At 43.7% G+C, this 24,633-nt stretch overlaps 1 protein-coding gene across 1 annotated transcript in view; it reads right to left on the bottom strand.

The window, feature by feature from the left end:
- ITGA9 (integrin subunit alpha 9) overlaps window positions 1-24,633 on the bottom strand; it is a 1,159,507-nt gene that overhangs the window by 1,017,357 nt on the left and 117,517 nt on the right. The window contains exon 3 of the mRNA XM_069613210.1: window positions 18,015-18,121. Coding sequence (XP_069469311.1) covers window positions 18,015-18,121 — 107 coding nt within the window. The remainder of the gene's footprint in view (window positions 1-18,014; window positions 18,122-24,633) is intronic.

Here is a 24,633-nt window from a genome sequence, read left to right as displayed (position 1 = left end):
AAGTACATAGACTCAATTAGATTTTCCAACATTTCCATTTGCATTTTGTGTTATGCTAATGGGAATATTGTGGCGTTCATCCCCTGTTCCAGGGACTGGAACGGTGGATACCGGCCCAGCAGCCCAAGTTATCAGCCCAAGTGAAGCGAGGGTGTATAACGAGGACTCTGGACCATTATGCCCCATTCCAGCCCCTGTAATGAGGGATGAAGGCCATTAGCATCCTAAATTCCCAAAGCGGGAACCTAGGGTGCCAAAAAGGATTTTCCTTCCTACACCATTTGGACAATATACAGCCTCGCCTCAAAGGTGAAGGCATATACAGCTAGGGGTCCATGCAGAGCGGGGTTATTTGTTATAATCCCACTCCGCCAGCATTATCTGTACAGTGTACAGAATAACCACCTGCCTCGGTGGGCGGAAATTGTACTGTAATAGGCACCAATGTGTTTTTAACAAAGTTAGGAAATGTCAGTTTCTATCACCTAATCACCACAAAGTTGCTCACTGAAACCAATACTAATTGCATAGTTTTGTGCTTGACAGGGTATGCTACGTTATCCTGCGACCATCATTTCAGCAGTGCAAAGGAGACTACGTAAAGGGATGAGATTTGTTTTTTGTGCAGAGATTTTTGGGGGAAGGTTCATGCCAGCCCATGCATTGCATAGAGATGCAAAAGCTTGCCTTATGTTGTGGCAAGAAAGCTGGGTAAAGATTGACTTAGGAAGGAAAATCCTTTTCCAAGGTGGCCACCATGGAAAGGGAAGGTGAGTTTCCATACAGGGCCCCTCTTCGCTTTACATGGCAGCCTGCAGAAGGTGAAGAGAAACCCTATGACCATATTACTACGAGCACATTTTTCTTCCCTTTCAAACCTATCCCAATTTCAAACAACTTCATCACAAAGCCGGTCCCAGCTTGTCCCTCGTGGTCATGGCCAGTAGCCAGATTGTCCGGATCATGACCTTATTCCATGACCCCGGACAATCTGGCCACTGCCCTTGGCTACCGGCTATACCTCAGTCACCAAAAAGGTACATCACTATTTTTTGTGCCTACATTATGACACTTGTTCAAAAACAAAACACAGGCACATTTGCAAAACCATGCTTTCCGATCCTTGCCAATGCTCCTTCCACAAGTTTGCTGGAAATCCAAACGTTTTTTTTTTCAAAAATGTCAAATGTATGCACATACAATGGTCATATAACCTAGCCCCCACTTGACAAAATCCATATAGACTTTATGAAAACATTTATATCTAGATCTAAAATCTTTTTGCAAACTTGTGTGTAGATTCATGAAATTGCACCACATTTATAAGCCTTTACAATATTTTGGGACCCCCCTCTAATTTTACCCCCTCTTGACAAAATCCCACCAAAAATTGCAAAAACATGTATATCTAGATCTATAATGTTTTTGCACACCTTTGTGTAGATTCGTTAAATGGTACCCCATTTATAAGCCTTTAAAATAATTTGGGACCCCCCTCTAATGTTGCCCTCTCTTGACAGAATCCCACCAAACTTTGCAAAAACATTTAAATCTAGATCTGTAATATATTTACAAATCTTTGTGTAGATTTGTCAAATGGCACCACATTTATAAGCCTTTAAAATAATCTGTGACCCCCCCTCTAATTTTGCCCCTCTTTACAAAATCCCACCAAACTTTGCAAACGCATTTATACCTAGATCTATTATCAGTTCCCCAACTTAAGTGTAGATTCGTCAAATGGCACCTCATGTATAAGCCTTTATATTATTTTGGGACCCCCCCTCTAATTTCATCCCCTCATGACAGAATCCAAACAAACTTTGCAGACTCATTCGGAATCAGGTCAAGAATGTAAGTGCAAGTGTAATTAAGTGGCGCCAAAGTTAAAAGCCATACAAGAACTGCTTTTCACCAACCCTGTAATGCAGAGATGTCCGGGAACTTAACATCGCATACTTTTGTGGATAAAAACACTTGTTTTTTTGCTTCTTGCAGCGATATCCCATCCTATCCTCATCACTCCTCACCTCCCCAGAAATAATTTGATAAGCTTGACAAGTGCAATGTTGTGTTTTTTAATATGTTTTTACCACAATGTCTGCGGACTCCGGCCGCTGTCCGCGAATCCAAGATGGTGGGTATTTCCAAAAATCTGACACGCTTTTCACCATCCAATCAGCGGGCACGTCCGATGTCCATGGATGCCACGTTGCCCTTTAATCTAATCAGAGTCCTGTCCGCGGAGCGAACAGGGAAGTGTATCCGCGGAGCGGACATAGATATCACTAATCTTTTTAACTTACATTTTGATAGTTTTACAAAAAACTACTGGATGGATTTACACCAAATTAACAGAAGCATGCTTTCGGGACCAAGCCGCCGCTCCTGCCATAAATTCGTAAATTTGGTGAAAATCCATCCAGCGGTTTGGGCTGTAGGCGTGAGCAAAGTTTTTCTCCATTCAGTCTATGGGAAAAAAATTAATTTGGGGTAGCCCCTATAACTTTGCCCGCCCTTGACCAAACCTCACCAAACTTAGCAAAGAGAATTCAGAGTGGGCCATATACGTTTCTTGCGAAGTTTGGTGAGGATTGGTCCAGGGGGACCAAAGTTATAAGCCGCCCAAAAAGTGCTCTTCCTATGAGTGTAGCAATTTAACCATAACTACATGGCCGCTACCTCAGGTCATGTATATATATATATGTTGAGGAACGTGGACCAGAGTATCTGTTAGTTGCTCCTGCACTCCCTACACCTAGAAGGCTACACTTTCTTGAAAAGTTGCGAAAGTTCAAAACATTGAACATGGGTATCCGGTCGTTTTTTCCAAAAATAATGTTAATTTGAATCATGACAGATCAAAACGTGTCCATGTCGGTAATCTGACCGGTGTGCTACAAAAGGAGAAAACCAACTGACACGTTTCGCCTTACAGCTTCATTGGAGTAGTGTGTTGCAACATTTTACAGTCTTTTTTATAAAATGTTTTCCAGGGAGGCAATTCTTTAGTCCTTTCTTTGTTGTTATTCATGTGGATTGGTGTTACTCTATTCTGAAAGGTTGCTACCTTACAGTGTTAGACCCCACACGCAGATCTGACATTTACTGCAGTAGCTATGTGCTTAAGCTGATTTGATTTCACTGATTCATTGCTCTTGTTTAATCTTCTGCAACTATGTGGATGATGACCAACTGCTTATCAACACACTACATGAGAAAGTATAATTGCAGAGCCCACAACTGTAATAAGTTGTTTTGGGAAAGATGATCTCATTGCAGCTCGAGTTGCTTGCTCTACCTCTTAGATTAGCATCCCAATAGCGACTGGCAGAGTCCAAAGACCAAGGTTCAGCTCTGCACCCAACACATAACTGTTCTTAAAGATGTTACATTGCTCATTGTCTGTGCCAAATGCAATTATTATTTTCCTGAAATACAATGTATAGCTTATCATGATATTGCCTGTGATGTAATATACAGTTCAGCAAATTCTTTAATCATTCTCAGTAGAGGCACAAATTCAGGCTTCCCACACTAAGGGCCCAAAATGTCTTTCAGGTTTTACAAATTATTAGTGTGACTGGCAAAAATGACAAGATCTGCTCTGTTCTGGGGGAAATAATATTTCTCTTTGAAGGCCTGTTCTGTAAATTCCATAGAATACAAACCAAGGTTTCACCCAAAATCTCTTTTAAGCAAAACAAATGTTGACGAACATAATTAAGTTCTATTTTCCACATCATTTAATATTTATGCAAAACATAGAATATTTGTTTTAATTGCTTGCATTTACAGAACTAAAATATTGTAATAATTATAATATATAGCATGTAAAAACCTTTCAGATAACATCACTTCTGTTTATCCTTGCTGAATCTAAGTCAAATCTTAGTGGCGGTAGAGTTAATACAAATGTCGTTTTAATGACTTCACTCTTATTTTGCCCAATTGTCTATTTGGTGATGCCATTTTGCTGGGGGGAGGGACAAACTGGAACATGTTCTCTTCTCCAATAAAGAGGAGCCAGACATTTGACAAATCCTCCCATCCCTAAAAGGCTGTTAGCCAATCAGGTGTAGCAGTACAACTATTTGCTGAACTTTCATGCAGTCTGCGTATGCAATCAAAATAGAGAGATTAATACAAAATAATGTCATCCTGAATACCTCATGAGGGGAGAATGAATCCCCTTTAAAAGGCTCAAGGGTTCTTGAGAGCAGCTGAAGACCCTGCTGATGTTCAGGGAGTTAGGAGAGATTTGCTAGAGGGAGCCAGTAGAAAGACCAGCCTGTGTAGCATCCAGCTGCCAGGTGACCAGTATGGAAAACATGAAAGTTAATACAGTCATGCCCTGAAAGAATACTTAAAAGTAAATCTATATAAGAATTTAAAATATTGTGGAAATTAATTACAGCTCTTGATTTTCAGAGAGACAGAAATATGTCTAGGTCTGCAAACTGGGGTAGCAAATGAATCTTACAGATTAACAGTCATTAAAACCCTTTTGCCCAGTGATAGCCATTGTTTACATACAAGTCAAAAATGACCTTATATGCTAGACCTTAAAGGGAACAGAGAAGAAGATGATAAAAAAAGGGTACACTATCCAATAGACCTCTATGGGTAAATTAGATGTGCCCTTCATATGCCCTGGGAAATAAATTGTAATTTCAAAATGACCCATTTCAATTGAATTGTAATAAAGCTGCACATATGTCAATGTATTTTTCCATAAGTGAAGGCCTGTTAATTCCTTCACTATTTTGATTTCCCAACTTACGGAACTGCCTTTTGTTTTGCAACGCACTGCAAAAGTGAAAAAAGCTACACTTTTGTTTTACATGACATTTTGTTAACGGTCTATTTCTGAATAAACGTCCACCCACTGATATAATGATGTTTGTTTGTACATAATTAAGCTGAATGGATTAATTTTGGGTTTGGGATGTATTCTGCCTGTTTTTGCAATAGTGATTCATGTGTATTCCCCTTGAATTAAGAGTGTGCAGCCAATTGTCAATTATTTTGTCATCTAAATAAAATGAAAGACATATATTGTTACGCACAGCTTGTTTCTTGTCCCAGAAGGTGGGAGTGAGATTGTGGAGCACGAGACCCTTAGACTGGGGGTTACCCGTGTCCATAACAGGTAGCTGGAATAATTCATTATGCACCTTTTATTTGGGGATGGGTTGCTGAAGCTCCTTGAATGTATTGTAATTGAAATTGTCCTTACATACTGTGGTGTAATTTGGGTAATATTTGTGTCAAAGGGTGCACTTTCAAGTAAATTGGGACAGTAGCATTGTTCAAAACTGCCGCCAACACAATGCTCTAAATTATCAATCTGGCCCACGTTGGCTAACAAGGTAGCCCACAATGCCCTTTTTCGACTAGCCCTTCTGTTATTGCCCTAATGGGCTGGAAGGCAGTCCAAGGCTGATGTTTTAGTGACAGACAGGGACTCACTCCAATGCCTAATGATAGAGAATTTGGGCTAGCATTTGTTCTCATCTGACAGATGATTTATGAATTGAGAAAAGTAATCTCCCAGATGAAAACAAATTTCAAGACGCCTGGTCTCACACTGTGTTCACGGCGGGTTGGGTTGCAGAGTTCTTCGCACTACTTCCTCTTGGTTTCTGAGAGGAGAGGGAGGTGCTAGTTCTCCCACTACCACCCCCTCCCAACCTCAGAGCTCTGCTGTTTATGAGACACATCATGCTTAAAAATAAATGCATTTTGTGATATTTTCACTTAGACCGACTGCTGCAAATGCTGTAATTGACCAGGATGATGTCATATCCAATCATTCCAGTGCATACCTCATAGGCTTGGTGTAATTTCCATGATCCACAGCAGTGTGGGCAATGTGCAGCCCTCCAGGTTTGTTGACATACTACTCATACAAGCCTAGGCCTAATAGTCAATAATGAGGAATCATGGGAGTCGTAGGCCAAAATATATGGCATGAGGCAAATTATCCACCACTGTTTTAGAGGCTTTGCAAACGCTTCCTCTTGTGACATGTTAGGAAAGATTTCATAATTGTATGTCATTTTCCCTCCATGTGTCAACCCCCAAACTTCTTGCTGCTATTTAGACACCATTGACTAACTTTGCCAGAGAAGCACAGCCTTCAGCTGCACTCCTCTGGGCTTTCGCTCACTTTTTATGGGGAAACTGACATGCCCTTAAGACAATCAGTACTGGGAGACTTTGTTTCCCTTAGTCCTTTCCTCATGTTGAAACTTTTGTGCAACATGTAACAAGTGTGCAATGTATCTTACCATACAGCACACGTGGGTCTATAGTTATTTCCAAAGGCCCTAGAAACTCTCTATGGACTTTTTATGAACTGTGCAGATGTGTCATGGACAGGACTGGTGGCAGCTATCTTTTCGCATTCTTTTAAACCCCTTCCTGCCATGTTATTCGTGTTAGCCGTGTTTGGCACAAATAGGTGGCCTGGCTCCAAAATGGCCATACCACGAGGTTCTGTGTCCTGTCCTTTGGCCATCTTGCCCCTTCACCTTCCCCAGGTCGAGTCGACCCGGGTCAGTTCTTATTTGGTCATGCAATTTCCCAAGAATCCCAGTGCTTTTGGAGGCTTCTGCATGCCTTTTGTGTGTGCCTCCAGGATGTGGGCTGGAACCTCTGGTTCCAATACATATCCTAGGTGCCAGAGAGTCTGGAGTGCCATGAATGACTGGGACAACTGTGGTCCGTGATTGGTCCACGTATGGAGTTTGTGTTTGTGAGCAGATCTCCCATTGGGTCATCTCCGTTTTGGCACGAAGGGAACTTTGGATAAGAGGAGGCTGAAAACACCATTACCATGTCGATCTCCTGAGTTCTCAATGAGCAAAGGATAGGATACAAGTATCCTGCAGCACGAAGCTGAGTCGAGGAACCGCTGGTGACCCGCTGGAAGGTTCGGAACCCTGAGCCCGCTATCGTCCCGTGGGACCCCTCTGCATCTGGTCGTCCTAGAAGGTCTGTGAAGACACTTCGACCAATTGGAATAGTGGGACCAACTATTCTCCGCACCTTCATCAAACCCTGCAAGTAAGCTTTCTCAGAAGTGTCTCATGGCCAACCAGTGGACAGACCAGCTTACCCAGTTGCTTTGCTCTGTCATCGCTGCTTTCAGGGGTGGACTGGGAACCAAAAGAGGCCCTGGAAATAATGTTCAAAATGGCCCCATATTACACATTTTAAGCAAGCCCAACCCTTTTCCTATGGTAAAATGTGAAAATAAAATACAAAAGAGGCCCAGGGTGCAGAGGCCCACCGGGAAATCTCCAGAGTACCCTGTAGGCCAGTCCAGCCCTGGCTGCTGTTTTGAGGTGACCCTTGAAACTAGGTATAGTACTAGCTCTGTGTCTCTGGCATCCTCACACCGAATTTCGTACACTTGGCATTCCCAGGTCTGAAGTGAAATGAGTGCGCCAGGACCGGAGTGAACACGGTTACTGTGTTGCCCTGCCGCTGCAACATCTTTTGCAAGTCCACTGCATTTGTGACCCTCTTGCCCGTGAAGCCTGCTGCAGTGAAACTGGGTTGATTAATCCACCCGGAGCAGAGAAATCACCACTGTCCCGTTTGGGAATCATTGCTGTAACTCAGGAACTGAAAGGTGCCGAGACATCCTTTTTGCCGCATTCGAACCTGTAAGCGAAGTGGATTGACCTGGCGAAGATTGGGTCTGCTTGCGTCGGGGACCGTTGAGTACTCCATACCCAAACCGGTGGCCTCTAGCTCAAGGGCCCATTTTTACACACAAGTGGCCCCTGGGGGCCCCTCTCCTTTCCACTGCTATTGCGAAATAGCGACTCCATCCCGAACTCTCAAACTGCCTCTGTCCTCAAGTGGAGGTCCTTCTTGAATAGTGGGAACTTGTTCTGCATCCCCTCATCCACCTTCCTGAGCTGCTAAAGACCCCTGAAGAGACTCAATTTTGCCCACTGGAACAACCGCGTGCGCTGGCATTGCATGTACTATTGAGCAGAAGGCTCCTCTCTTATTAGGGCTTGGACTGCCTCTTAGTTAGGTGTATTATCGATGTCGAACTGGACCTAAAGACTATCTGAAAGCCTTATCCAATCTAGGCCCAGTCTATTCGTCATTCTTTATAAAGGACTCCAACATTGTGGTCTCAAGCAAAGTGAAAACACTTGGCATATATCTGCAATCCTCACTAGGAGCAGACGCACAGGTCTCATACCTTAAAAAGAACTGCCAATACTACCAGAGATTACTACGCCGTATTAGGCCATATCTCAACGCCAAAAACAGCGCCACCATCGCTAGAGCCACTATTTTGTCCCGACTGGATTATGGGAATGCGTTGATGCTTGGTTCTAGCAACTCCTGCATCAAACAATGCCAGATAATCCAGAACAACGCTGTTAGAACTATCACCGGGAAATCCAAACGCGAGCACATCACCCATGACCGAATAGGTCTCCACTGGCTCGCCATAGAGGAGCGTATTAAATTCAAATCGTTGACCCTTGTCCACCGCTGTCTATTCGGCACGGCCCCATCCTACCTCAAAAGGGAATTTCATTGGTATGAACCCAGCCGTTGCCTAAGATCAGCCAAAAAAGGGCTACTTAAAGTTAGCCACACCAGAATCAAAGCTACTGGACTTGGGAGAGCTTTTCCCACCAAAGCTATCGCACTCTGGAACGAGCTTCCAGACAACCTCAGACTGGAAAGCAGTCACTACTTATTCAGGAAGCAGCTGAAAACGTTACTTTTCCGGTAATTCGTTAATTTTCAGCTTGGACTCTTCTGAGTCCCCCTTTTTTTTTTTTTTTCTCTCTTTTTTTACGTAGTCCTGTGACCTCTGTCTTTTCGTGTTTTTGTCGCGCCCTGATGCTCGCGAGCTGCGGCGCGTTATAAATATATAAATAAATAAATAAATCTGCACTGCCTGTTTCCTTCCCTTCTAGGTTGTCAACATATTTCGTGCATTTAACCCTTTAGACCCCAATGGTCTTGTATATACATTGTATTGATAGTGTTGTGTTGTTTTACTTAGTGTTATTGATTCTTTTGCTATGATCTATGTTACAAAGGCCTTGTAATAAATGTGTCTTATATTTTTGATATAACACCTGTCTGGAGTAATGTGTAAGTGTCCTTGCTCTGTGTGCTCATTGAGGTCCTTCAGTCACCCTCACCTCTCCTGAGACTTAGTCTTGACCGCCTGCCATAGCTACCCTGATTGGTCTGGCTTGTCCAGAGGTTACCCTGTTCCGAGAAACTAGGCTGGCATTCTGAACCTCGGCCCCTCTTGGTCAGAGTTCAGAAATCCATCTTACCATGACATAAATAAGGGGCACCTTTTCATGAATGGTCATGAAAAACAAGGGTACAATGGCAGATCTGCCGAGGCGCAGGATCTAAAGTGAATTAAAAATAATCATTGTGTAAGTGTTTTTGTATGTAAGAAAATGTATCTTGTGGATCTAGTATCTAAGCAGTATATGTGTGGCCTATACATGTTGCTCTGATAACAGTCCTTGTACCTTAGATCTTGTTTTGTAAATTGTTTGTCAGATAAACATTAAATGTGAACAAACATCCCATATTCCAAGCCTTCTCAGGCTCAGCAGCATTTCCTGGCCTATGCCACTGGGTCAGGGGAGGCTATAGGAGGTAATATGATCCCAGGCAGGCTATGCACAGGCTCGTCACACCCAATGGTCTGTCTGCAACTCTTAGCATAGGGGAAATCAATGTGCAGACTCAATCTACTGCCGTCAAGAGAAGTGCAGTATTTAAGAAAACAGCTCACGATTCAAGATGCGGGCTGTCGCTTCTGTAGGAAATCAGAAATCTTGGAAACTTTGAGGCACCTGACACTCTCCTGTGTGAGATTCCAAAAAATAAGGACCATTTATCTGAATAATCCCACGGGACCTTTGGATGCCAATGTCGAGGAAGAATGGTGGGAGCGTCTAATGACAGTTGACAAACCTGGACAGACTTTGAATGCCTTAAAATTGGTGGAACGAATTTGCCTTTCTCTTTCGGAGATCAAGGAATAATCCCCTGAAGAAAAGGAGAATCTGGAAGACTTTAAAGAGGCTTAAGGGGCCAGATGATCCTGGAATTTGGAATCTTTTTTATATGTTAAAGGTTGAAAAATGTATTCGAGCAATAAAACAAAAAAAAAAGAAAGAAAAAAGACATCAAATTCAGTTGAGCAATCAGAGTCTATTATTGGGCAGATCATGACCTTACACCTACTCATTCCTCCAGCTTCCAGCATTCCTACAGCTTCTAGCACAACTTTCTGTTTGCACACTGATCCTGTGTGCCTGATGTATCCCGTAGTCCCATAACTTCCAATTCGTGTTCAGCGCAGGGCAGAAGGGAGACAGGCTGGAATTTGGCAACACAACACATAGGCAGTACTAGAACTGGACTGGAGGGAGGAAGTGGTAAAATAGCAGCAACATACATCGGAAGCAGTGAGATCTCTTGCTTTGGAATCGGCGGAGGCAGCTATGGTCTATCGTACTGTAATGTGGTATAAAGTGATCTTGTATACCTCAACTTCCGCTTTTTTGGTGGCCTCTTGTTGCTTAGTACTGTAAGAGAGGAGGTAGATTGGGGAAAGGTATTAGATGGAGAACTAGAAGCAATATGCAAAAGCTGAAGTGTTGGTGAGTGCAACGCAGAAGAACCAGAGTTCTGTGTGCTGGTACGTTTCTAGGTGAGTCGTGATGAGGGCTCTTGGGGGGGTGATGTATCCAGGAGGGGGGCTCAGATGTAGGTTTCCTGCTTGGGATAATATTAACAACGTTTGTCCTGTGAGGGAGGATGGGTCATGGGTGCTAGATGGTTGGGTGTGACAAACCAGTGGGAGAGGTGTAGATTATGGATGGTGGTACTAGCTGGTGGTTACCTGCTTTACGTGACTGGTTAGTCAATGTGTGTGTTATATGGTGAAAAGTAGAATGGTGAGTGGGTTAGTGAGGAGAGCAAAGAATGAAGAGGTCTTGTACAACAAGGTACAGCATGGTATATCAAGGCATGAAAAGGAACCACAGGCACCACAAGGCACATACAAGCCTCAACATTATCTTCTCCCTGCACACCCACCATTGGACACCTCAGATAGCCCCACCTTCATTTTCTCATTTTGCGACTGTGCGACTCCCTCTCACATGTACAGTGGCTGGAAGACTTGCTAAAGGTGAGGTGGATGTGTTTGGAAATTGATCAGACTTGGAATAGAAATAAATACATGGAGAAAGAGAGAAAGTGAGAGAGAGTGTGTGTGTCGATGTGTGCGCGTGTGTGTGTGTGTGCGTGTGCGTGTGTGTTTGTGTGTGTGTGTGTTTGTGTGTGTGTGTGTGTAATAAGAGTTTAAAGATGGTTGGAGTTACAGAAATCTAAGCAGCTCTATAGAAACATTGAGCAGCGAGCCATGCTGTCTTAATACAGTGGCCCCTGACAACCTCCAATAGGTCTTGTCTTCTGCACAGAATATCTGGGGTTAGTTAAGAGTCGGGCCAAGCTCCAGGGAAAAGCGTCCCTGCACTAAGGCGCAATAGTGAGAATGTAATGCCCGCTAATGCAGGAGAGGTCCTCGGGCACCATGCTGCATACTCAAGTATTTATTTCTGGTATTCAGGCTGGTTATTCATTTGATACCAGGGAAACTAAACAGCCAATTCTTTGCAATTGTACCCTTACTCTACTAAACAATGGGAAGTCTTTTATAGCTACAAAGTAAGCTCACAATCCAGGTTAGAGGCAAGTAATTCGCACCCATTTCAGAAAGGTGTCACTTTCTGGGCAATTAATAGAATCGTGTGTGAACTCAGATAGACTTGGACTTTCAGAATTCTTGAATATCACAACAAAGTAGTGGCACTGTCAACCCTCCAGCTAAGCAGTGAATACGCCTGCTTTACTGCCTGGAATTGGGAAAACTCTCCCAACATAAAAACCAACAGGAAGTAGCTGCTAGGCGATGCTGCCCCTCGCTGAGGCCTGATCTTTTCTCAGACTCTCAGACATTGCCCAGAGTCATCACCCAGTGCTTCTGCATTCTGCTTTACGCTTTATTGGATCATGTTTACCTGCCTTTATTTATGCTGGTTTTGTGTCCGTTTTCTCTCAGATCAAACGTTTATGATGTCTAGTGTGGATTGTACGCGCAGTGAAACCCTGTGTCCCTGGGCAAATGCTTTGAATGCAATTTGCAAACCCATGCTACTCGCTTGCTCCATTACCATGATATAATAGTCAAAACTTATATTAGTATTATATTAATTTGAGGACCTGTTTACAATAAATTACACATGTATGATGTACTCTTTAATGGGCTCTTCTAACATATAAATCACTTTTGTCAAGGTTGTTTACTTGTTGCTGACTGCATTGCTGTGATGATGTTTTCAGACCAGAGGCTTCAGCAATGCACGGGTTCCCCTTTTTATACAAGACCTTGGTGCCACCTTTGCACTCAACAGAATTGGGGCCTGGCACATTTCCCCCTAACAACCATGTGTAATAAACAAATGCTCAGTGCCTCGACTTGCTCCGTTTAGGGTATTTCTATGGTGCAATGCATTGCCTGGTCATATGATATCCTTACAAGGAGCACTTGAATGCATAAGTGCACCACATTCTAAAAGGACAGAAATAAGTGAGGATCGGTATCTTCATTAATTTGTCGGTTATTTCAGTCAATCAATTGGGTTCAGTTTTTTCTTTTCAGCTCAACCAAGGGACAGAGCATATTAACATCACTTTAAACGATGCTCTTTCGAGGTTAAGTCTCGTGCCTTTAGAGACATCTTTAGGTGTCTACGCGCAGTCGTTTAGGTAAGCGCCTCTACGGCCTCTATTCTGGGTTCCCTGTGATTTAAAAAGCTCGATAGCAACCCTCAGTGGGAGAGTCTACAAGCTATAGTCACTTGGGGAACATACCCGACAGTCTATACTTTGCATATTTAAGTCACTTTATTCACCCTCATTTGAAGAGTCATAATTTTGCGTAAGCAGCACCTGGGTTACAGGAACCATTCTTATTTCAATACTGTAGGACTGTGGACGAGACATTGGGCCTCCTTACGAGTCCGGCGGTGACCTGCCGGTTTTTCCGGCTCGGTTACCGCCGGACTCGTATTACCATTCCGCCTCCGTGATTCCTGGAATTACCAGGGCATTACAACCCCGGTGACCCAGGAATTCCGGAGGCGGAATTCAGTAAATCCCCATTCCCATTGAGTCCCACCGGACTCAATGGGAATGGGGACCATGGAAACACTGGCACCATCTCGTGATGGTGGCGGTGTTTCCATGTCCGCCTGCAGGCGGGCGGTGTTAAACCCGCCAGGTCAGACCTGGCGGGAATGACACCTCCGCCTGCAGGACTTGAGATCAGGCGATCCGGAAACAACGGTGGCGGCGGGTTTACCGCCACCGTTATTTCCGGACCGCCTGACTCGTGATGAGGCCCATTGACTGTTGACTACATTTAGAATGCCAGCTAGGGAGCACTCCTGACATCCTTTCTATCTGTCTCTGTCGGCTCCTCCAGCCCGTGGGCCCAAATGCCACCAGAGGCTCTGAACTCCCAACTAAGGTGCCTGGCACCATTTGGGAGGCTTGCAGGCATGTCAGGAGGGTCCTGTACTCAGAACCTGTTCCCCGGGAGAGCAGGATTCTTGTGGCCCCCTCCTCATGCTACAGGTAGAGACCCAAAGGGGTCGCGCAATGGAAGACCCCTTGTCTTTGTTTGTGCTGATTTTCACCTTACCTGAAACCTCAAATAGCACCAGGAAGGATCCCAGCGGGATATGTGGATTTCAGTTTCTGTCTTTAGCCAGAGAGGAAAGAACGCCTCGCTCTGTCTGTGCTAAACTAAGGTCAAAGCTATGTCCCTACATTTAGTTTCTAAGGGCAACCATCCCCTTCCAAGGTTCCACCGACATGCCACTTGCTGTGGTGCGGCTAGGTATTTACTGCAGATCTCTCGCAGACAGGGTGTGGAGCAGGGGCCGCCTGCAGGCATGGCATGCTCACTGCAACCTCAAGAGGAAACTCACAAGGAACCTGCAGCCATGGACCCTCATGTTAGGGTGCACAGTGTGCTTTACAATGAACCCGGGAAACATAAAATGTGCTAAGTAATCATGAAATAGCATGTGTGTTATAAACAAGATGTATTCTTATCCGAAGACGGCTTGTATGAACAGACATAAATAAATCTTTCATGCATGCTAATAATTGGGCACAAGGAAAGTGTTCTTTTCAAATCCAAATGCAATTTAGCTTGGCTAAAAATACCCCACGCAACAATAAGAAATACTTTTTTACTACTTGAAAAATCCATTTACTCCCAACTTCCAAAATTAAAGAGTCAACTGCTCTTACCTTAAAGTCTTATATGTGGTTGCGATCAATATATTATGATTTGAACCACTTGTCAGTGGTCGAATGGAGCGGGAACGGTCGAGAGCAATTTTTCTTTTTTTACAGCCATATTCACCATTACGGAACAATACTTTCTGACGTTATAGCATGCTTCTTGACTTTATCATCTTATAGCAGGTGCAGCTGAACTGAAATCTGACCATACATTTATGAAGCCTCACTGATGGATTTAGGAAAAGTGTTTATGTCTAAGCCTTTCGCAGGAAAATGGGCGTGGCTTCCTGTAGAGGAGCTAATACAGCCTAAAAATCTTTGCATCCTTTTCAAATGCATCCATGGGGCTGCTCCTGTCTAGCTCCAGGATAGCACTGCACGGTATATCCCAGGATGGAGCATTTGGTTAATAAGAATCCCAGACTATTCATCCCTGAAATTTTAAGTCATGTCAGAGGAGATAAGACTTTCATTCCTCGGACCCAGGATTGGGAGCAAATTACGAAGATCTGTTCATGACAAGGCAATCTTTTTCTAGTTTCAGGCCCCTGTCGAAGCAGCGTCTGTTTAGATAGACATTTGCTATAAGATCTAATGAAATTATGATGTGTGAGTCCAGGCAATACATACATGATCCCACTGACTGACCAACTGGGAAAAAAGTGAAACAATACCGGGTCACTGCCTCTTTTCCCCGTTCCTCCCATTTGGCTGTCAACTCGTCCCAGCCGCAACTCCTTGTCACGTGTCGCATTATGCTCTAACCTACCCCATCCCCCACCAAGGTCATTGTTCCACTTATTCTTTGAGTACACTTCTACCACTGCTAATAATTATGTGGCTGTGAAAAGTGTATTCTTGGTACTGCTATTTTAAAATACTTGGTCACTTAAACACATGGTTGTCTTCATCACAACTCTATGCTTCCATGAAAGTCAACTAGTCTTCTTCTATTTCACCTGAACACATCAGGAGAGCATCGGTGCAACATCTGCTAGTCTAACAATGATATTACACCTGTGGTGTCTTTAGCATCTGGACAGCAACATCATCATTGCACGCCATTCTGCAGCAACACCATGACAAAGCACCAGCTATCTTTCACAGGTGTATTTACCTCTAGGTTTGCCGTCTAATGGAGTCCTCCAGAAACATTTAGCTCTGCATTGGTCTCCGATTGTCGATGAAGATGTTTTATTTTGCACAGAATTTTGGCATGATAAAGTTAATGGCATTTGAAGTTGACAAAACACGAGAGATGCAAATCACCTTACTTTGGATATGATTAGGACTTCACTGGTAATGGTAAAACATGAAGTATTGGGAAATGTACATACAGCTCTGCCAAATTCAGAGTTTCAAACCTAAAACTTTTCACTTCTACCTGCATTTGTGTGGAAGTAATTACCGCCACACAAAAGCTTTAACGGATGAGATATGACTGCATACTGCAAAACCCCATGCAGTAATATGGAATTTTCCCCTGGAACGCTCAGTGGCTCCAAAATGGGGATAAACCATTTGACAGATTGTCAAACCAACCACAATCAGGTCCAGAGTGGCTTAATATATAGAACTGGATCTCATAAAGCATACACAGGGCTGCCAATTGAGTCCATGGCAATTATGCCAGTCCTGGAGGTTTAGCCAATAGGATTGTGTTATGTAATGTTATTGGGCATTTGTATACCGCCTTTTACCATTGGTATGATGCCAAAGCGCTGTGGGTTGACCGCCTTCGAGGACTGCAATCCAGATCAGTGGAGAGAGTAATGTAGCAAAACATGCTCAGGTGCACTCGGTATGTGTGCAGCCAGTGTGGAATGAGTGATATGTAGCTGCATACTAGTGCTAGGTGTGGTGCGGTGGTTGTGTGAGATCAGTAGAATGTGTGCAGCCAGACCAATGGACTTGGACATCTGCATTCTGGCGGCGTTGGAGTTTATGCAAGCTGGCCTCCAGTGTTTCTTATCTTTTCGCTATGTGTATGTGCTCGCAAATTCCACAATGAGAATTGCTACTTGCTAAACAGCCAGGGCTGAATCCTGGTGCTGTTGATGACCCAGGCCCTTTGGCAACACAGTGTTTGTTGGGTCAGCATAAAGCAAGTGCATAGAAAACAAAAGCAAAAAATAAGCACTCTTTGTTCTAGGCAGTGCAACATTAGACTCACACTTGTAATCACATATATATTGTGAATGTAGGAGGGGCATAGAATATTCCACTGGCTGGCTGAAATATATCTTATGTAATTATGTGTGTATTTATGCTATTTATGAAATGCCATATGCTATAAAGGAATGAAACCTTATATTGGTTGATTATTTAAACCCCTGGGGGAAATAGCTCGTGATTATTTTGTAATGCCAATTTAGTACCAGACTGAGGAACATGGGGGCCAGATGTATAAAGGGGCTCTCCAGAGTGAGGGGAGCAGCCCCCACCTTTGCAGGGTGACAAAGCATTAATAGATTATTACGCAAAACCAGCTGTGTGCAGTGGAGCGCCCACTGCCCCCCTCATTAGTATGCCTGAGTGAGGCTGCGGCTGCGAACCTGAGTGCAGATCGCTGCCAACGCCGGGACAGAGGCCTACATGTGAAATTGAACCTTCCTGCAAAACCATCAGCACCGTGGCCCTTGACATGACAAGGGGCTTGGGTGACAGGCCAAAACTGGGGGTGTACTGGTGAGGGGCCACACGGGAAGCAAGGCACAGTCATGGGGGACCAGGTAGCCCACAAGGGGCAAAGTGGGAACCCATCGCCATGCCTCACTGCCCCTAAAGGTTACCCCAATCTCTTCGGAGCCGATAGCTCTTAATACAGTGGTGACAGGAAGTGCAGCCACAAAACCTCTACAGCATATGATTGTGTCTGCTTAGTTAGAGGGGGGCATGTCCCCCTTGACTGCAAGCCATGGACGACTGAGAAAGAATGCTTGCAATGCTCTGCAGCACATCACAACATGTTGCAAAACAGACTGTTCCAGTGCCTCTCCTTTGCACATGTGGTCCTATCATTGAACGCCTGTGTCCATGCACAGAGGGTGAACAGCACAGGCCACCCTGCCCTCTGGGAACAAGCCCCCCTACACATTTTACATCAAACACAGAAGAAGCAGCCAAGCAATGACTTTCGGTCCCCCGCTGAGCTTAGTCAGGCTTAGAAGCTGGCCTACTCGAGGAAGGCTCTCCCACCAGACCTCCAACCGAACGGAGAACAATACACACTAAAAGAAGCCACACACAAATCATGTCACTGCGCAAGCCCATTTAATTGCATCCACCAGAAATCCTGCCTGTGAGTTCTTGGACAGGGCGGCCGATGAAGTAAGTGTGAGGGCACGGCACGCGCAGGGTTCCAAACTCATAAAGCAGGCCTGCATGTGTAGCCGCCCGTCTGTCCACTCAATCCGATATCTGGATTGCATCTGTATTTCTCAACCGTCCTGAAATAATCTTCTTGGCGATCAAGAAATGCTTGAAATAGCATCAAATGTTCTGCCTTGGCTGTCCCTTCGAAATCCATTATCGCGGACTTGTCACACTCGCACGCCAATGAGAGATAAACACTTATCAAGAGAGATTGCGCAGGGGGGAGGTCTTACCAGGACGCTGCCGTCAACCTTGGGCTGCCGGGCCAGGCTCACACCCATCCACTCGTCATCTCTGTCCTCTTTGCAGGTCTTGCCACACGCCGTGCCACGATCATTGCCTGTAGGGTGACAATAGGGACTTGAATACATCGCTGCATGGCATGATTAGACTAAAGCATTAGTACCGTGTTATTAGTTAACTGTGCCGAGAGCGCTTTAGAGAATTGACTAACAAACCTATAATTAATAAATAAATATGTTTCTAGGCAACTTGCTGCCTAGGGTGAAACACTAGAATGTTTCAAACTGTCTGTACTGGCACACTGCAGTGTAACTTGCTTGCCGGGGTTTGAGGTGCCACTGGCCCCGTGTTGCAGACTTTCTGTTTGTACCACCTCAACTTTTATTTCGCAAGGGGCAATACTAGACTAACAATATGAATTATTTCCTGATAGAAGGTTATCATTCCAAGATGGACAATCTGGTACACTCCCTTTGTACTCTTTCAAAATACGTCTCTGAGAGTGGTCAAGGGGGCAAATAGCACCAATGAGTGTTCCTGTCTGCTTTGCATTAAATCACAAGAGCATTTCAGGAACATATCAGTGATCAGATATCTCTATATTTGACAAACAAGTCTGTGATCAAAAAAAGGGTTGTATGTGTGAATCTCTAAATACATAGACACATGGTTTGGTGCTCACATAACTGTTCATAACACATACCATAACATTAACATGCTTGTTATCATGAACAATACATACTCATTCGGGCAGCTTACATTTTCGGATGCGAGTATAAAATGGCTGCAACATCAGCCACTCAAATGGGGAACCAGGGCTTTTCTGATTCTTGTTGAGCATGCCCATCACCCAATACAGAAATATCTTGAGAGAATTATATGTATAGACAGGAAATTATATCCTACAAGAGAAAACCCAATAAACAATGCACAGAAAGAATACACAGAAATGATTGTACCTCTTACAAAATGTAACCTGACCAGTCAGCTGATGAAGTGTTTTAAACAAAACTGGCTTCTAATCAGTGGTCGAAGTGAGCGAGAACGGTCGGGAACAGCGTTTCACTACTTTTATTTTTTACTGTTAACTGTTCCACTACTTTTTGCAACCATTTCCACTATTCTGGAACTGTTCTTTGTGAAGTTAAAGCACAGTTCTCTGCTTTACCAACCAATAGCAGTTACAGCTAAACGGAAATCTGTTTCAACTCACTTGGCTGTCAACCAGCATGGCTGCGACCCTTGAAAAATTCGGTGCACCTTGCTCCCTTCCTGTCTGCTCTATCCCCCGGGGTCACAGTTCCACAACTTGTTTTGGTACACTTCTACCACTGCTTCTAATGCATGGTAAAGGGTTCACAGTGCTTCAGCCACTACCTCCTTATCATTACGCAGGCCTCATGGGTTATATCTGCAAAAAGAGCAGGCCCATGCTTTATCTAACAGAGCTGGCATTAGCATCTTTTATTAGTGCTGCCCTGCAGCTAGTCAAGATTGTGATCCAGCAGTGTAGAAAGGGTGTTTGGCCTAGTGGATGTTCAACTAGAGACAACTTCTTTGATTGCTTTATGTGTTTAAGTGTGGGCACATTATGGCATACTCGTCAGAGCCCCATACACAAAACGTTCCAGTGTGCTATTGTATGGACTTGTGACACATCATACAGAAACAGACATATGTGCTGTTACGTAGAGGAGCACCACATAGACGTCATCAACCAACAGGGTGGTGTGCTGTAGCACCTTGAAGCATCCTCTATGCGCTAGATGGCATTACCAATAAACATCTTAAAACAAATAACTGGACAGACCTAAGGGAGATGATAAAATACTGCTTTAATCTCAATGAACGAAAGCAGGGAGTTGTACAACTATCAAAATAGATGCTTGCATAATCACATTGCCTCTTGTATGTACATAGTTTATACACTTTTTTATACATCATCTATGACGTTATCCCACGTGGCATTTTACAAAACATATTAACGGGAGGGATTGAATTAGGGGGAACATATCTACTTATAGAATCGTATAAGTGTTAACATCTCATTGGCTGCCCCTTGTCTGTAGGACACGCCCTGAGCTACTTCTACATATGTAGTATACTGATTATAGCAGAGAATATGGCAGCGGATTGATAACTGCAACATAGTATGTGAAAGTGCATGGCGAGCCTTATGATTGGTTGGCAACCCCATCCAACCTTGTGCCAGGTGTGCAGATCAGGATGTTGATGTATCAGGGCACAGGGAGCACTATGCTTTGGCATGGAGTTTGCAAAAAGGGGGGCCTATTTAGCAGGCTAACCCTTCTGATAAAGAATTACCCACATCAGTTTATTAATTAATAAAAATTTTAAAAAGCCAGGGCTTGTAGACCCGTGCCAGATGGCAATTCCTCACAGCATCTCATTATTGTATTAACAGTGCAGACACACTGACTGACAGGAGACAATTCCTCTCTAATCAGTCAGCATGTTCACGCAAGAAGAGAGGCGGGCCATCCAGTCCTGTGTGGTGGCGTGTGTGGACTACTGTGGGTGCAATCAAGCAAGGGAAGTATGATTTATGTGTGTGTAATATGTTTGTTTGTATGTATGTGTGTGTATGTTTGTGAGTTTTAATTTATATATGTATGTTATTTATGTATGTGTGCATGTAAGTTGTCTGAATGTTGTATGAATGTGCAGGTCAATGAGAGAGTGCATGTTGTATCAATGCATATGACTGAGAGTGTGTGCCTCTGTGTCTGAAGGGGGAGCAGGTTACTACATTTAGAGGAGTGATGCGGTTTCTGGCACCTGGCAGCATGGTTTGCTTTACCCTTGATGATCAGTTAAAAAATCCATGTGGCATGGAATTCTTTACTGTGCATCAAGGGCAACATGAAAAACACAAACAGGAAAAGTATCATTAGGTGGCTATACTGGCCTACCAGTCTGCATATACTTTCCTACGGTGGCAGGCATTTCTACTGGGCATCAAGGGTAAAGCAAACATGACAAGTGTTACTATGTGTCTAGACTGGCCCACATTGGTGATGACAGTCTACATATACTTTCTTACTGTGGCATGGTATTTGTTTAATGGGGATTAAGGGTAACGCAACATGATAGGTGCTGTTATGTCACTAGAGGGGCCTACATTGGCTGTACCAGTTAGCATACACTTTCGTACTGGGGCATGGCATTTTTTTACTGGGCATCAAGATTAAAGCAAACATAATCAGTGTTATTAGGTGGATTGAGTGGCCCACTTGGATGTTGCCAATCTGCATATACTTTCTTACTGTGGCATGGCGTGTTTTACTGGCTGGAAAATCCAACAATAGTAAGTTTGTGTTGGGTAATATTGGCATATAATGGTGCAGCCTGCATGTATGTGTATGCACATAGACAGCAAAAGGATTTTATTTATGCTGGCATATATTGTGGGCAAAGGCATTATGAAAGTATATTGGAAAATGCTCCTGTGCACTGTTGGTGACTTGTATCTATTAGATTTATGTGTGTGCTAGCATAGAAAAACGAATGCAATCTCGTGGCTTTTTGGCAATTTTGCACAGAAAGTGTGCTGGAAAAGGCACAACTTTAACCCATTATTTTTAAAATGTTCTCAGATTGCCTCACTACGCTCATTCGCTCCCGCATATTCGGGACACATTTGTTTGATGTATATGCCTTCTATAAAAGATTCACCAGCTGTCACTGGTTCAGGTAAGCTCATCCCATCGGCAGCTGGAATGCCTGTCCCCAGTACAACATAGCCATCAGTGATCAGAGCAGTGCCCCTGGTCCTCTGCTCTCAATGTGCACCACCAGGTCAACATGCCATGACACCTCAGGCTTTCCACAAACAGAGCTGTTGCAGCACAGCAGTCAGCAATACTCCTCCGGGAGGCAACCCTTGACAAGCTGTGCATTGCATATCTACCCCCTTCCCATTGGAGCAAAGCCATGGTAGGCACCTCAAACTCAACCCACATTCAAATGTGATTGGCCATGAACAATCAGATTGTGTTGAAACACATTAAAGTGGGTGGATTTAATCACCTGTAGCTTGCCTACCAGTATCCCAGAGTTGCCATGCTCTCCCTCAGAAACCCAGAGAAGAAGGTGAAATTCCAGACACTCTGGGAACCTCCCAGACGTTAGGCAACTATGCATAAGGATACATATATTCATATTGCACAGCAAGATACATGCTTCTAGTCTGTCTTTGATTGTTGACATTTACCTGGGTTTCATAAAGCACTATGGGCCTCATTACATGTTTAGTGTATTTCAGTGGTAATTTACTGTTACTGCCACATGGTACCGCAGATTTATCCATGGGATTACCAGTGTTGATAGGCGGTGTAAGTCCCAATCTTTTGGAGTCCATAGGACTTTGCTGTTTTTTTGGCAGTAAGGTGGAGGATTTTCCTCCAGCATTTATTTATTTATTCGCATTTGTTGAGCGCACAGCAGACCGAAGGCATTGTGGCGCTTGTTACAGTGTTGCTTATACTTAGTTACATACAATTTAAGTTTGTCGGAGTTACATTGGATGATATTATTCTTTTGTTACATACGTACATGGATACGTACTTACATACATAGAGGGACAGGTAACTAGGACATTCTGCAAAGCCACAGCTGATCCAACCCCTGCAGTTTCGCTGCGCGGGACAGGTATTGGACAGAGTCACTTCTGAAAGTTGTAGTACGGCGGCGTAGTTATGCGGCAGTAATGCAGTGTGCCCGTTTTTTCCCACACTGCCTTACTCATAATGAGGCCCTATGTGCCTACTTAAACTGGCCTCACAGTGCTCGCAAACAGAAACTCTTATGGGAACATTGCTCGACTAAACTTAATAAATAATGTATGCATGCAATCCGTATAGAAACGTGAACAATTATCAATAACTAATACGCAATACACGCATGTGTGCAAATTAATATGTGCATGGGCCAAACTACAGTCGATGGAAAAGGACTTCTGGATGATTTGTGGGGGAATAGATCCTGATCCAGGCAGTTAGGGGGGGACTCCTGTGGGCTTTGCAAATAGTGTCCCTACATTTAATGTAAGTTCACTTTGATATATGATCAGAGCTCTTCAGAGCAAAATAATATTTTAGCCCGATTCTGTAGCAGATGCAGTTTTTTTGGGGGGGGGGGGGATGTGGGGGGTTTCAGATTTAATGCAATCCATGTTGCGTTACAGTAAAGGAACAAAGACCACCTAACTACCAACATTAGTGTTGTGACCTGTATAGGTGGAAATCGGATTCAGCAATAATGTGCCATTGGTAAGGAGATGACTTGATCACTAATAAGCATCATGTTAGCACAAGGCAGATTGAGCCCGTGTAAGTAGCAGTCAGGGAGGCTAATGTAGATTCCATGGTTTTTCAGAATGCTTTCTTCGAGACGTGTCTACATCACAGAGAGCACGCTATGAGCATATACAAGTAAGTGATGTGTGGTTACCTGCGGTAAGCAATCCGGCTGAGAGGATACGGGCTAAGAATAATCACTGAGTGTGCACACAATATTACACCCCCTTTTCAGATTTCAAGCCGCTACAAGGCAGGTGAACGTGGGATAACCCCTTAACCACCGGGACACAGTGTGTTTGAAACACAAGTAAGTGACCTTTTAAACAGTGGAAAGTATCTGATGTTCTCCACATTTAAGAATGTACAGACTTACGGATACGTAGATTTTGCCAACAAGTGAAGACATGGGCCCGTCTGTAGATAAGTCAGAATAGACACTACTAGTGTAGACTGGTAAACTGTACTGAAATGCGAGAGGGTACATCAAAATAGAATGTATCACAGGTTGTGTGTGATTTATCCACAGAAAGTGTCAGACGGCGAGCAACAATAAAAAGGGCACTGTTCCGCTTTGAAGGCTGACTAAGAGGGCCCACAAAAGCAAGACATGCACTGTACTAAAAGAGGCTGTCTAAGCTTTAGAAGAAATTCTGAAGGGCAAGAAGTAGACCTAGCGCGTATAGGAAAAGAGGAGTTAGGGTGGTTAGGTACAAGATTGTACGGCTCCCAGCAGCATAGCTGAGAGCACTTTTTCACCTTAGCATGAAGTAATGAATGGATGTGATCAGCAGGAACATTAGCCCCTGAAGAAGTTCTACAGATTGATTCTAAGATTGAAAGAATGAAACCTGTTGATGATGGGTAGGTAGATCTACAAGAGGGTCTACAGAATATGTGTAACTTGGCACAGTTGGCTATTGGAGTTTCACAGTTGTTAGTACTCAACACGGGGGCATTCGAGGACATGGCACTTTATGATTGGTTTTATCATTTGTGTTTTAATGTGATGATGAATGTTATGGTGTTAATTTTGTATGTAATGTTTCCTTTATGCTGAATCGAATGGTAAAAGTGTGTTGTATAAATTGACTATCTAATTGTATTTGTAAATAAATTCTTACGAGTAAAAGAAGCGGGTACCTCGTCCTATATTAGCAGTCCAGACAGGTTTTAAGTGTGTAGGAGGTTGATCGCTCAGTTGACCTTCGAAATAGATGCCTATTTTGTGTGATGACATCACGTAGGCCCCTAACATTATCTACCGACGTGGCATGTGGTCCCATCACTT

This window comes from Ambystoma mexicanum, chromosome 5p (genome assembly GCF_040938575.1).
Source record: "Ambystoma mexicanum isolate Mex_15411 chromosome 5p, UKY_AmexF1_1, whole genome shotgun sequence".
Lineage (NCBI taxonomy): Eukaryota > Metazoa > Chordata > Amphibia > Caudata > Ambystomatidae > Ambystoma > Ambystoma mexicanum.
This window is presented reverse-complemented; position numbering and strand designations above follow the sequence as displayed.